General features: G+C 37.8%; 2 protein-coding genes across 8 annotated transcripts in view; one reads left to right on the top strand and one right to left on the bottom strand.

The window, feature by feature from the left end:
• The window catches only part of LOC126779882 (cytoplasmic FMR1-interacting protein), a 66,870-nt gene that overhangs the window by 18,806 nt on the left and 33,088 nt on the right, over window positions 1–14,976 (top strand). For 2 of the 3 annotated variants that reach the window (XR_007670414.1, XR_007670415.1), the window contains exons 21-28: window positions 199–390; window positions 1,071–1,195; window positions 1,619–1,697; window positions 2,106–2,200; window positions 2,414–2,595; window positions 3,897–3,959; window positions 4,402–4,549; window positions 4,985–6,650. Coding sequence is in view for 1 of the 3 variants with exons in the window: in XM_050504017.1 (XP_050359974.1) it covers window positions 199–390; window positions 1,071–1,195; window positions 1,619–1,697; window positions 2,106–2,200; window positions 2,414–2,595; window positions 3,897–3,959; window positions 4,402–4,549; window positions 4,985–5,140 (1,040 nt within the window). In the remaining 2 variants the exon portion in view is untranslated. Of the gene's footprint in view, window positions 1–198; window positions 391–1,070; window positions 1,196–1,618; window positions 1,698–2,105; window positions 2,201–2,413; window positions 2,596–3,896; window positions 3,960–4,401; window positions 4,550–4,984; window positions 7,004–14,976 lie in introns of those variants that run through there. The other variant, XM_050504017.1, reaches the window with a different exon arrangement.
• Window positions 8,834–14,976, bottom strand: part of LOC126779889 (segmentation protein cap'n'collar-like) — a 129,111-nt gene continuing 122,968 nt past the window's right edge. For all 5 annotated transcript variants that reach the window (XM_050504044.1, XM_050504040.1, XM_050504039.1 and 2 more), the window contains 5 exons: window positions 13,998–14,084; window positions 13,052–13,182; window positions 12,227–12,400; window positions 11,496–11,595; window positions 8,834–10,700 (listed from right to left, as the gene is read on the bottom strand). In XM_050504044.1, the coding sequence (XP_050360001.1) occupies window positions 10,639–10,700; window positions 11,496–11,595; window positions 12,227–12,400; window positions 13,052–13,182; window positions 13,998–14,084 (554 nt within the window). In that variant the 3' untranslated portion in view covers window positions 8,834–10,638. The remainder of the gene's footprint in view (window positions 10,701–11,495; window positions 11,596–12,226; window positions 12,401–13,051; window positions 13,183–13,997; window positions 14,085–14,976) is intronic.

The raw sequence follows: 14,976 nt of genomic DNA, 5'->3' as shown, positions 1-14,976 counted from the left end.
GTTCTCATTTTCTCAGACAGGGATTCAGTGTACTTAAAACCTGCTTACGACAAACACCCCCCTTATCACAGACGCGGCCGTAGAGTCATAGTTAAATAAAGAAAGATTACACATTTTTTGGTAAATATAATGAATACCGATTTGGAAAGTAACCTTTACATACGTACCGGACATTGACAAGATATCATCGAATTCCAGGGTTCGTGGGTCCCCAGCACCTGCACGCGCTGGTGCGGCTGCTGGGCTACCAGGGCGTAGCGGTGGTGGTGTCGGAGCTGCTGGGCGTGGCGCGCGGGCTGCTGCACGGCACGCTGGCGCAGTTCACGCGCGCGCTGGCCGCCGCCATGCCGAGGCACTGCAAACTGCCCAGATACGACTATGGCTCGAACGGTGAGCGGCTTATGAACAACGTTACCATCTGTGGTCAATGTTCTTTTGGCTTATAACTAGAAAACTTCGGTAATTTTCATACGCGAATTATTAATATTATACTCGTCAAATTTTGATATACATGTGAATATTGATGATGATATAGACTTTAAACACCCTGTTAATATAAGCTGTCTTGATCTGTAAGCTCCATATTAATAGAAGCTGTAAGCTGAAAAAAAATTAAGCTGGGAACTTATTCCAGCTAAAAGCTACTCCAATGTAGGTAATATTTAGTTATGTCCTAGATCCTTATCGATAGAATAAATTTAAACTACTTCAGCGTTTATACCAAATGAGCTGTCAGTCTTAGTTAGCCCCAACCGTGTACCGAACGAGAAGATGTTTACACATGAGTTAAGGACACAACCGGAGGACCCAAAAGAAACCGAAATTTACTTATAAAATTATTTATTTAAAGATAAACTAATTAATATAAACGGTTTCTAATGCAAGGTGATGTTACAATCAGAATGATCTTACAAAAATATGTTCCCACACAATTTACTCGATACTGTGAAAAACAAAAGTGTCCTATTACCGGTGACGCAATGCTGACGCCGCGCCCTGTGTCGTCCATCGTTATGCCTGCAATATACTGCAAGCTATGCTATGTAACTCATGTTTTCAATGGATTCCAGGTGTGCTGGGCTACTACCACGCGCAACTAACAGACATCGTTCAGTACCCGGACGCGAGGACGGAACTCTTCCACGCTTTCAGGGAACTTGGCAACATTATACTCTTCTGTATGCTGATCGAACAGGTGAGTTATTAAAAAAAAAAACACAGAATATTAGCAATTGCTAATATTCCTATTTATCCCTCCAATTAAGCGTAAAGCTTGTGTTGTGAGTGGTGACGACAATACCCCAAGGGCTTAGGATAATACTTGCGATTTTTATTTCTAAGCCATTTAGTAAATAATTGCTCTGTTGACGCTCGACTTGACTTGACTTACAACAATGGCAGTATATGTCATTGAAAAATATTATGTAAAGTTTAAAATTATATTCGATGCGATATTGAGGTTCTTTCTTTTATATTAATTAAAATCACTAGCATTTCTAGATGGCCGTCGTCGACCTTTATGAAATGACGTCATAGAGACTACTGTACTGTAGACAAAAAAAATATAATCGTATATTTTTATTGTGAAGTTTGTGAGTATATATTTTTTTGCTCTTAGGCTCTATCTCAAGAGGAAGTGACCGATCTCCTGCACGCGGCTCCCTTCCAAAACATCTTGCCGCGTCCGTACACTGCAGGTAAGCTGTTAATTTTGGTAAAATATATACTTTATCATTTATAGTTAAATTAGCGTTTTCCGCGTTTTCAACCACGTTAGGCGTTACTGCGCAGGATATATGAATATGTCTAGTGTCTCTACTCTCTGTTTCCTCCCCCCCACTCTCCTAACGCACGCACGAGAATGTAAACAGTGATAACATCCAGAGAGCTGCTACTGAAGAAATTTCTTAACGGGATACCCAATAATTTTTTATTGGCCCAACCCGGTGATTGAGCCCTGATTGAAAAAATTGTATATAGATAAACTTACAAAGATCTTATTATACAAAATTTGAGCCAAATCGTTGCAGCCGCTTTCTATTTACACAAAATACATAAACAAATATTACTCATTTAATATTATAAGATAATATATGAATTCGTAGAGGGCGAGAAACCGGAAACGAAACAGAAACGTCTCGAAGCGAAGTACTCGGCGTTACAGATCGTGCAGAACGTGGAGAAATACGGAACTGCTAAGGTAAGTAACGTTTACACTCATCCCAGGTAACGTTACGTAACCGTGACGTACTTGTAAAACTTTAAATCAAACTTATATTAGTATTTGAGTTCTTTAGTGACGAATACACATATATATGTATGATACAAAGTCAACAGACAGCTTAAAGTATAAATGCGGTTTTCATACTGTACTTACATTTACACATTTAATATGATTGATGGATCCGAGCAGCAGAGTCAGCTGTCCCGCGAGGGCGACCTGCTGACGCGCGAGCGGCTGTGCTGCGGCCTGTCGCTGTTCGCGGTCGTGCTGCGCCGACTGCGCGCGTGTCTGTCCGCGCCGCAGTGGCCCGCGCCGCCCGCGCCGCCGCACCACGCGCCGCTGCACACCGACGACACCGCCGAGTTCCACAGGTGACGCACACTCGCACACGCGCCGCTGCACACCGACGACACCGCCGAGTTCCACAGGTGACGCACACTCGCACACGCGCCGCTGCACACCGACGACACCGCCGAGTTCCACAGGTGACGCACACTCGCACACGCGCCGCTGCACACCGACGACACCGCCGAGTTCCACAGGTGACGCACACTCGCACACGCGCCGCTGCACACCGACGACACCGCCGAGTTCCACAGGTGACGCACACTCGCACACGCGCCGCTGCACACCGACGACACCGCCGAGTTCCACAGGTGACGCACACTCGCACACGCGCCGCTGCACACCGACGACACCGCCGAGTTCCACAGGTGACGCACACTCGCACACGCGCCGCTGCACACCGACGACACCGCCGAGTTCCACAGGTGACGCACACTCGCACACGCGCCGCTGCACACCGACGACACCGCCGAGTTCCACAGGTGACGCACACTCGCACACGCGCCGCTGCACACCGACGACACCGCCGAGTTCCACAGGTGACGCACACTCGCACACGCGCCGCTGCACACCGACGACACCGCCGAGTTCCACAGGTGACGCACACTCGCACACGCGCCGCTGCACACCGACGACACCGCCGAGTTCCACAGGTGACGCACACTCGCACACGGGCCGCTGCACACCGACGACACCGCCGAGTTCCACAGGTGACGCACACTCGCACACGCGCCGCTGCACACCGACGACACCGCCGAGTTCCACAGGTGACGCACACTCGCACACGCGCCGCTGCACACCGACGACACCGCCGAGTTCCACAGGTGACGCACACTCGCACACGCGCCGCTGCACACCGACGACACCGCCGAGTTCCACAGGTGACGCACACTCGCACACGCGCCGCTGCACACCGACGACACCGCCGAGTTCCACAGGTGACGCACACTCGCACACGGGCCGCTGCACACCGACGACACCGCCGAGTTCCACAGGTGACGCACACTCGCACACGCGCCGCTGCACACCGACGACACCGCCGAGTTCCACAGGTGACGCACACTCGCACACGCGCCGCTGCACACCGACGACACCGCCGAGTTCCACAGGTGACGCACACTCGCACACGCGCCGCTGCACACCGACGACACCGCCGAGTTCCACAGGTGACGCACACTCGCACACGCGCCGCGCACACTGCAAGCACATGTGTGCACATGGACACACACACGGATATAGGGGGATATGTCTTCAGAACGCGGCATGTGCACAACCATTATAAATATTAAAACAAATTTCTATTTTTTAATATATTTTTTCCTTACAGATTGTGGTCAGCGCTCCAATTTCTATACTGCATCCCCGTTGGCGACACGCAGTTCACAGTCGAGTAAGTTTATGTAAACTACATGATTAGACGAAGGCTGGCACCTCCAACACATCACATATTATATCAGTAACAACCTGTGAATGTCCCACTGCTCGGCTAAGGCTACCCCTCCCTTTTTAAAGAGAAGGTTTTGGAGCTTATTCCACCACGCTGCTCCAATGCGGGTTGGTGTGGCAGAATATCAGTGAAATTATACACATGCAGGTTTCCTCACGATGTTTTCCTTCACCGTCAAGCACGAGACGAATATAATATAATAATAATAACAAATTAAGCACATGAAAATTCAGTGGTGCTCACCCGGGTTTGAACCCACGTTCATCGGTAAAGATTCACGCGTTCTTACCACTGGGCCATCTCGGCTTTTATAAACATCACATATTATATCGCCAAACAGAAATACGTGAATCGATTAAACATTTAAAAAAATGACTTTCTTTAGGGAACTCTTCGGTGAGGGTCTCCACTGGGCTGGATGCACGATAATAGCCCTGCTAGGTCAGCAGAGGCGCTTCGAGGCCCTGGATTTCTGCTACCACATCCTGCGTGTGCAACGCGTCGACGGAAAAGACGAACTGGTTAAGGGAATAGTAAGTACCGAAGGAATTTTTAACGTATACTTGCTCTGCCTCGCGGCTTTAATCGCTATTTTTTTTTATTATACATGGAAATGAATATATATGTAAATTTTATCTGACGAGCAGGTTGCCGTGGTTGGTAGATACTTGCCTTTCACGTCGAAGGTTGCTGGTTCGATTCCCACCCAGGACAGACATTTGTGTGCATGAACATGTCTGTTTGTCCTGAGTCTGGGTTTAATTATCTATATGTGTGTATTTACAAAAGAAAAGTAGTATATGTAGTATATCAGTTGTCTGGTTTCCATAGCACAAGCTTTGTACAAGCTTAATTTGGGATCAGATGGCCGTGTGTGCAAAATGTCCCAGGATATTATGATATTATTATTATTATTTATATTTATATAACCTTTGATAGTATTAACCGTGTGAATTTTGATCCTACAGCCCCTGAAGCGCATGGTGGACCGCATTAGACGGTTCCAGGTTCTAAACTCGCAGATCTTCAGCGTGCTCGGGAGACACCTCGCCGCGGACGACGAGCGCGCCGGCGTCGAGCACGTGCGCTGCTTCCCCCCTCCCGCCGCCACCCACCACAACTGAGCACCCATACTCTGAAAACGTGTAAACGACAACTTAATTGTTGTATATATCGCTTACGAACATCGACTGACTTACTCGAGTAAGAATTAAGTCGATATGATAAATAAAATTAACGAATACTGACCACAGACTTCATATTTCGTACATACTCAAATTTGTGGTACAATAAAACATTATAAAGTATTTCTTATTTAGGCATATAACAGTCTCCTAATAAATGCTATAGACCCATTTCCTATTTATCAGTAGAGAATGACGTCTCGACAACAATAGAAAAAAAACAGCAGCTGATTTTTTTGGAATTTAAAAATGGAACGATGCAAACGTTCGAAATTATTAGGGAAGCGATTCGACATCGATAAAAATTACCTAAAACGTCGATATCAGCGTTTTAAATAACGGTTCTATAGTAATAAAATAAAAGTATCAATAAAGTATCAATAAAATAAAAGTATAAATAAAATCTAAGTAATATTGTCGCGCCACACGGTAAGCGATCGATAGGCTTTATAGACCACAGGCTTCGTTATTATAATTAGCTGTAGTACAGTCGGCTAGTAATATGTGATGGTATAAAAAATCATTTAAAATCTATTTCATACGTCTGATTATCACTTTTGTGGTATAATTAAATAGCACAGAGTATATAAATGAAGTAGTTTTGAAATTAATTTTCTTTAGCAAATTATTTAATTAACAATTTGTCTCGATAGGTCGTTTGTTAAAATCTTGATTGAAATCTTTCAACCGCAACCCAACAAAATCATTCCATAGTACGCCTTTACATTAGTAAATTCAAGTGTCAAATATTTGTCTTTAAGCAATGCGTTAGTCAGTAAGATTGCCTATTATATCATATATACATATATATAAGTTTAATTCTAATCCAATGGCAGACGGAATAAAGATAAACAAACCTTATATTTACATATTCAATAAAATTATTTTATATTTAACACACTTTAATTTATCCACCAAAGTTCTAATAAAAATTTAACCGAATTTAATGAATGCCACAGATAATTTATATCTCGACGAAAGTTTTTTTTTTTTTGATAGATAGACTTGCGTCTGTTAACAATCATGTCTTAAAAACTTAGAGGTTGGAGCGCGCCTAAAAGGTGTCTATTCACTTATATGAATTAATGGTTAAAAGTGTTTATTTCTCCAACTCCTGCTATTGGAATGGGCTAGATATATAATAACGCGGAAGTAAAGTAAGACTTCCGATAATTATAATCAAAATATGTTAAGTATATATAATAACATATAATTTAAAATTAGTTGTACATTGCGTAAAAGTATTATAGTATATTTAAGTCACAGCCTCATAAACAATAATAATATCCTGGGACATTGTTCACACACGGCCATCTGAATCCAAACTAAGCAGAGCTCGTACTATGGAAACCAGACAACTGATATACTACATATACTGCGCTTGGTGTGGTTGGTAGATACTTGCCTTTCACGACGAAGGTTATCGTGGTTGGTAGATTTCACGCCGAAGGTTGTGGTTTCGATTCCCACCCAGGCAGACATTTGTGAACATGAACATGTCTGTTTGTCCTTTGTCTGGGTGTAATTATCTATATAAATGTGTATTTACAAAAGAAAAGTAGTATATGTAGTTAGATTCAGATGGCCGTGTGTGAATAATGTCCCAGGATATATTATGTACACAACCGTAGATTCCTCGAGTACATTATAAAGATATATACTTCACTATACTTTTTTACTTTCATTATTACTTATATAACGTTTATATATAATATTACAAAATAAGTATTGCTTAAATTATGTTATTTTAAATTATTCTTTGATGAATACGCGATTTTTTTATATAAAATACAATTGTTATAAGCTGGTATTAGTGTTTAAGATTTTTGTATCAATTATAGTAAATAAATTATGTAGCGGAATAATTGTTTTTTTATTTATGACTGTTAGCTGTTCTTTTAATTTTTTAAATTCTATCGATATTTTTTAATCTATATCGTTCTCCAAGTAACAACATATATAGTTCCTTGAACCCTATAACAGCGTTGGTAAAAAAAAAACGCGCGCTAATTTCAAACCGCCATTTTGTTAGTTGACAGAAAGGTAAAGTAATGAATTCATTATTGGCGCGACTTGTGATTTGTTGAATGTGTTCAAATGTGTTATTTGGATTTTTAAGAGTAATTGAGTGAGTCATTTACTCCAATTTGTATGATTTGGTGTTCTATTTTATATATTAAGAAGATAAATACGAGGTTTTTATAAATTATTATATGTGACAAAAGCAGTGAATCAACAGTTTAAATGTAACATACAAAATAATAATAATAGTACAATAAACACTACTATGACAAAACATATAAAACACGAACTCGTGTATTTAATAAATACATCAATGGAAGTAATAAATTTTATTATTTGTTAATTCTAATATCTTTAATATAATAAACATATGCCGAGATGGCCCTGTGGTAAGAACGCGTGAATCTTAACCGATGATCGTGGGTTCAAACCCGGGCAAGCACTGAATTTTCATGTGCTTAATTTGTGATTATAATTCATCTCGTGCTTTACGGTGAAGGAAAACATCGTGAGGAAACCTGCATGTGTCTAATTTCACTGAAATTCTGCCACATGTGAATTCTACCAACCCGCATTGGAGCAGCGTGGTGGAATAAGCTCCAAACCTTATCCTCAAAAAGAGGAGAGGAGGCCTTTAGCCCAGCAGTGGGACATTCACATGCTGTTACGGAATAAACATATGAGATATTTTAAATTTAATTAAAATATCATATATTGTTAATTCGATGACAGTCGTTCAGTTCTCTTTTTTTATAAATGCGCGGGAAAACTTTTTTTTTAACTTTATTACCAAGCAATACCACGCAGAGCCAAAGTTCTGAAACCGATTATATTTTTATTAAATTAAATACAATATAGGAACATGTAATTATTAAATATATTAAATGAAGTATTTCTAACATATAAAACGCACACTCCCTAGTGTAAGAACTTTATTTCAACTCATAAATAAAACAAAATTATTATGAAATGAACGATTGATTATTCAAACACAAAATACTTTCACATAAATTCTTTACCAAGCAATGCTCGTAAGAAGAATTCAAACTTAATCAATTTCCCGCCATGATGAGTATATGTCAATGTTCTTGTTACAGATTAAAAATGTAGATTATAATTGATATAAAAAACGACAGATACTGTTTAGTAATATGTAAAAATAGTTCGTATTAGACCTACTATTATACATTACGATTGAGTCTTACACTAGAAAGGATGGAGGAAGAGGTCTTATCGATATTATAAATCTTTATAATAAGCAAATAGCTACACTGCGAGAATTCTTCCACCACAAAGATACTGTTAGGAATATGTCAAAACTATAAAAAAATACTAAAAGAGTTCAACGCATGTGGCGCTGCAGTCGCGCGTCTACCCAATCGTTTCTATTCGGTTTCCTGTATTATGAATGAAGGAAGTACTCAATTGAATTCCCAAAAAGAAATAAAAAATTTATATTATCTCGTTTCTGAAGATTGTGTTGTCTTATAAATTAAATTAAAAATAATTAACAAAATTTGTAATATAAATTCTGATACAAAATGAATTAGAAGTTTATCCCGGTTCGGAACATACTGGTAAATGTTTAGTAACTACAATGAAACAACGAAAGCCACTCTAAGATTTATTTAAAAAACTTAGTGAAATGCAATACCCGTTGCCTAAAAGTCCCTTACTTTACATAAATATTATTATAATTAGTTCTTGCAAGCACTATTACGCTACGAATAAAAAATATGCACCACATACAAGGGATTCGCATTTTAAAGACAACAATATTTTTGTTCAGATAATAAAAACATATCGATCCTTTACGATATACAATAAGTGGGTTTAAAATATCTTTAAAATTGATTGAAAAAAAAAATGAAACTCAAAAAATATAGATTTTTTTTTAATTAAAAATTGTTGTCTTCAAAAAAGTTACATAATTGCCGACACAAATGACATATCTATAACTTACAGATTAAATAAAACGTTAAATCTAAAAGATCAGTGGAACATCACTAGGGACTGATCTCTTACATTTAAAAAAAAAAACAAAGAGTTGAAATATTTAAAGTTAAGGTTCCAACCGGATTATTGAATTAAAAAAATATACAAATCTAGCATTCTTGAAAACGATTAAATCAACTTTTTTTTCTACTTTTTTTTTTTAGTTTGCGTAAGATAAGGCTGTATGGCAGTTCAGTTATAAAATTTGCTTTTTATTCAGAGGTTTTTTTTATTGTATTGTCGATTGTCGATTTTCATTTCGAATTGTAACTTTAACACCAGTCTTATCAACATTTTACGTTTCCAGTTGAAACCTTCATTATAATTCCCATATTCGTTAATTTTGTACTTTTCTCAACAGATTGGTATTTTTTTTTATTGTTATCTAAAAGTTTTTTTTTAATAATAATCTATCCTATTATTATACATAAATAAAGTATGTACTTAACACATATATTACAGAAAAGCATAATTTATAATTACTTATTGCAACTCAGCGACGTTACACACGTCATATTTTATATACTTCAAAGAAGTCAACTGGCAACACTTCGACAAAACTATGCGACGCTAAACAAAAAATGGAATTTTTCACTATCACATTTACATCAAGAAAATTTCACAAAATATAATCATTTAAAACTATAATTCCGATAAAAAGCTTCGACGTGACGTCGGTTCGTGAACATACACTCGAGCTAAAGTGAAAAAAAAAATACTGAGCTATTCCGTTCGTTTTGAGACAAAGTCAATTATTTTTAATTACAAGTCGTATACATTATAAGAAAAATAATGTTCTATTAAATCGGTCCGCGATATCGCTTCCATCATTTGACATTCCCCGTTTTCATTTTTTTTTTAATTACGAATAATTTCCACAGATTATAAATCAAACCAAGTTGAATATACAAATAAACAACTAATAGGTAACCGTGTTACAATAATCGTAAGACGTTTGTAAAAGACTTTTTGTTATAAAAAATGTCTTTTTATACATAAAATTATATGTAATCTCATGCAATATTTCCATAGACGTCCATATGAAGCGGCGGTTCCATTTAAAAAAGCAACAGAACCGGAAGTGCTTTTTGCAAGAATATTGCAAAAATAGTTTGTTCATAATTATAAAATATTTCTTTTGAAAACAGTATGCAAAGTTTGGTTAAGTTTTGTTTATACAAAAATGTCAAATTGGTTTTTGAAATGTTGAAATAAAGTTGAAAACCCAATAACAATAGTATTCGTACAAGATTTAAAGAAGCATATTTAATTTTTTATTTTTAATTCAACAGACAAATGTACAGTGAAAAAGTTAAATAGAAGGATGTGAAACAAAAAAAAATTTTTTTTGTGTGTCTGTACAAATACTACTGTCCGTATGTGTCCGTCTGTGTGTGCACTCGACTGTGTGTGCACTTGTGTCACTGTTCGTAGTTCTTCGCCTTGCGATCCATTTCATCGTCGGAGCGGTTCATTGGGTGATCTAAAAAATAAAACACACTTCTATAATTTGTTTTGATATATATATATATATATATATATATATTCCTATTTGTATATATTAGTATATATACAAATGGGAACTTAAAAATAGCAATGAAATAGAGACGGTGGTACCACGTGGAAACATAATGAACTCAACGCGAGAATCGACAATATCATATATAATATATATATGTATATATATTACAACCCTACCACAAATTACTTTGTGCCGCCGTGATGGCCCGGTGGTAAGAACGCGTGAATCTTAATCGATTATCGTGGGTTCAATTCCGGGCACACCACTGAATGTTCATATGTTTAATTTGTGATTATAATTCATCTCGTGTTTGACGGCGAACGAGAACATCGTGAGGAAACCTACACGTATCTAATTTCACTGAAATTCTGCCACATGTGTATTCCATCAACCCGCATTGGAGCAGCGTGGTGGAATAAGCTCCAAACCTTCTCCTCAAAAAGGGAGAGGAGGCCTTAGCCCAGCAGCGGGACATTCACAGGCTGTTACTAAAAAAACAGGGTTTTGTCTACCTACCTGTCTGGGTAGGTACCACCCACTCATCATATATTCAACTGTTAAACAGCTATACTTAGTACTGTTGTGTTCAGTTTGGAGGGTTGAGTGAGTCAGTAGAATTTCAGGACATAACATCTTAGTTTCCATGATGTAAGGGATGGTTAATATTTCTTACAGCGGCACTTATCATCAGGTGTCAAATTTTCCAGTCTGCCTGCCTATTTTAAATTAAAAAAAAAGTTCATAATCCTCACGCACCGTGCTGCATCTTCGGTACGAGGACGACGTTCCCATCAGCGGCCTGCTGGAGCGAGTACTGGTTGGACGATAAGGGCCTGCCCTCGGCGTCACGTAGATTCTGAAATAATATTTATATATATAAAATAATAAATATGTGATACGCAGTCGTGTAATTTTTGTTTCTATTTATATATCGCTTCATAATATTTCTGTGAAATCACCGAATGTCTGTGAAACGAGATACGTCGCTCAATGAGTCGAATCAAATGTCCCCGAGTATATTTACGTGTCTCAAATATCCCCAAATTGACTGCCTCGTTGGTCTAGTGGCTTGATGTAAGGCCGCAGACCCATAGGTCCTGGGTTCAATTACCAGGTCGGGCCAATAAAAAGTATTGGAACTCCCGTGCCTTGGAAAGCACGTAAAAGTCGTTGATCCTGCGCCTGAATTCTTTTCGGTCGTGATCGCCGTCCGTCGGATTATGAGTTAGGGAATAGAGAGTGCTTTGCTTGCGCACACACTTGTGCACTATAATATCTCCTGCGTGGTTGGCTAATCTCTCTTGAGATTGGCCGCCGTGGCCGAAGTCGGTCTGGAGGACATTATTATTATTATTATCCCCAAATATAGTTACGTGTCTCAAATGTCCCCAGCTGTACTTAAATGTTTCAAATATATACATATAGTGCTTCCAAGTGTTTACGTTTCTGAAAGTGTTGCAGCAAACATTTTTTTATCTATAACAAACCTGGAACACGTGTCTGTAGAGAGCAGCGAACCTCTCCTTGATCCTCTGCCTCTCAGCGAGCAGTGTGTTGTGATCTCTCTGAGTCCTCGCCTTCCTGTCCCTCACGGTGCGCACCTCGTCGGCTAGCGATGTTATCTGGTCGAGCTTACGTTTGCGGCAGTTCTGAGCTGCGACCTGGTAACAAAATACTCTTTATACACAAGTTATAAGGTTTTATATTTATAAAGCTTTTCGACTTTAGTTTACTATATAGTTTTAATATTTTTAAATTCTTGGTGGTAGCTTTGCGCGTGCCCGTCTGTGTAGGCGCCATCTACTGATTACATATTCTATAGCAATAGTATTGTTGAGTTCCAGTTTGAAGGGTTTATTTTTTTTTTACATTGTCAATGTCTATGGGCGGTGGTGACCACTTACCATCGATTGACCTTTTTATCCTTCCGTCTACCTATTGGAAACAAACAAAAAGATTATTATTAATAAAAAATAAAAAAATTTAAAAATTGTTGAACAGTGTTGCCATACATTTGTATAAGCGTTTATTGGTGTTAGAAACACCAGTCTGAAAAATCTGTTTGCTTCGGTAACTTTCCACCATTTTTTCGTCCAAGTGCAACTATCGTTTCACTGTTTCGCTTTTCAAAGTCAGTTAGGGGAGTAAGCCAGTGTAATTACAAGACGTCTACCCTTGTTATCAAAGTAGGGATTGGTTGTGTTGGCGATTGCATTGTAGCACTATCGTATTTCCTGCAGCAGCCAAGCTTCGAGAGCGGTCATTGCCATTTGATATAATCATATATGTATGTCATTTCACCCATGTCCTACCTTGTTCTTTCCTCGCCTCCTTATGTCCCTTATCAGAGACAGTTGAGCTTCACTCAAGTCGTGCTTCGAGAGGCGTTCGTTGAACTCGTCCATTGGCAGGTTGATTATATCGTGAACTTCAAGAGGTATACCTGGTAGAGACAGAAAAACAATTTGTGAGCTGATTTTTTTTTCAGGTTCTTTTTAGTTGAGGGTGTTTTCTTTTACAGTAGTAGTTTTTATAACTATCAATATGTAAGTGTAATGCATACGTATTGAATAAAGGAATTATATAAGTGGTTTAAAGATATTAAAATTTTAATTAAATTTAAACAAAGTTTGTATTCGTAAGTTCTTTGAAAAACCTATTTCAAATAATTTATAGTTTCATTTAATTTATTCAACATATTCTTTATTAACTTATACAAAGCGTGCAAATGATATAAATATTTATAAGTGGCGTACAATTCTTATGTAAGTATGGTTAGTAAAACAATTATATTATTCATTAAAATTATCATTAAATTAGTTTCATTGTGGGGTAAATTAATTATGTTAAATTCTAAGTAAAAACCGTCTATATTTGACATGTCATTTCATTTTCTACTTTAGTTAAAGCTTATAGTTTTGTAATTAAATGGAATAAAATTTATTTAAATAACCAAATTAAATACGCGACGAAGATGCGACTAGTGTGCAAGTGAGACGGAACGCTATCGACCGCCATTTGAACATATATTTTTTTTATTCGGACGCGTTATAACAAAGATTAAAGTAAAATAAAAGACATTTTAAACGACACGTGCGAAAGGCTTTTATACTTAATCAATAATAGATTTTAAACAATCAATTAATTTAAGTGGTAAATATTATAATCGAATAAATATTTTGATATGCATGTGCATGTTTCGTTCATGTGTCTCTGTACATGTACATGTATGTACGCACATGTATTTGGACAACTTACCGAGAGCTTTAGCTCGCTTCTCGTCTCTACTCAGATGCCCCGCCACGCTACCTCCGTCGGACGTACTCCCATCCGTCAGACGACGAACTACAAACAACATATCCTTATATTATTTATTTATACGTAAATATAATATATAGATGCTTAAAAACTTCAAAATTTCATTGTATTGTAACTCAATTTAATCGAAGCCAATCTAATCACTTGCTCATATCGTTGGATCAAATATCCCACTAGATCTAGCTGTCGCAAATTGTTGGATCAAATTCACCCAAAACAAGAATCAAACCTTTCTGGTAGCATTTGAGCCAACGATTGGAACACTTGAATTTTAACCGAAGTTATAACTAGCTTATTTTCGTTTATAAGACATTTCCTATTCAGCGGTTAAGGACATAGTAAGGAAACCTGTTTGTGTCGGATGATAGTTGGTCACATGTGTTTCAACCACGACTCAACACTGAACCGACTTTATGGAATACACTCCAAACCTTCCCTTTAAGAAATGAGGTACAACCCCCTCTCCACCCAGCAGTGGGACAAACAGTATCGACTTAATGCAACAACGCACACATATACATATCAAATTTATTCATATTTACAACTTATTATTAATTTATTAAATTTATTTTTGATTGAAATAAAATCCCCAGTGTAAAATGATATTTTTAACAGAAGCCAATTAAAGATAAATTAATTTTTAATTACGTGTGTCGATATGCGCGCGTGTAAATATGCATGTGTCAACACAACATGTGTGTCAAAACGCATGTTAGTAATTGTGAATATTTAAATAATAACAAATAGTTATTTGTTATCATAGACGCTCTTTCAATTGCGGGCGTATTATCTCATTTCAAACTTTTTATAAACAAAGAAAGTTTTGTGACATTGAAATCAAATGCCCTAATAGCTCAATAGTACATCGACTTTACGACGATGTGACAGTTACAACTTCAAATCCTTGTATTAATGCCGT

This window comes from Nymphalis io, chromosome 30, assembly GCF_905147045.1.
Source record: "Nymphalis io chromosome 30, ilAglIoxx1.1, whole genome shotgun sequence".
Lineage (NCBI taxonomy): Eukaryota > Metazoa > Arthropoda > Insecta > Lepidoptera > Nymphalidae > Nymphalis > Nymphalis io.
The sequence above is the reverse complement of the archived record's forward strand: the minus strand, read 5'-3'. Positions and strand labels throughout refer to the sequence as shown.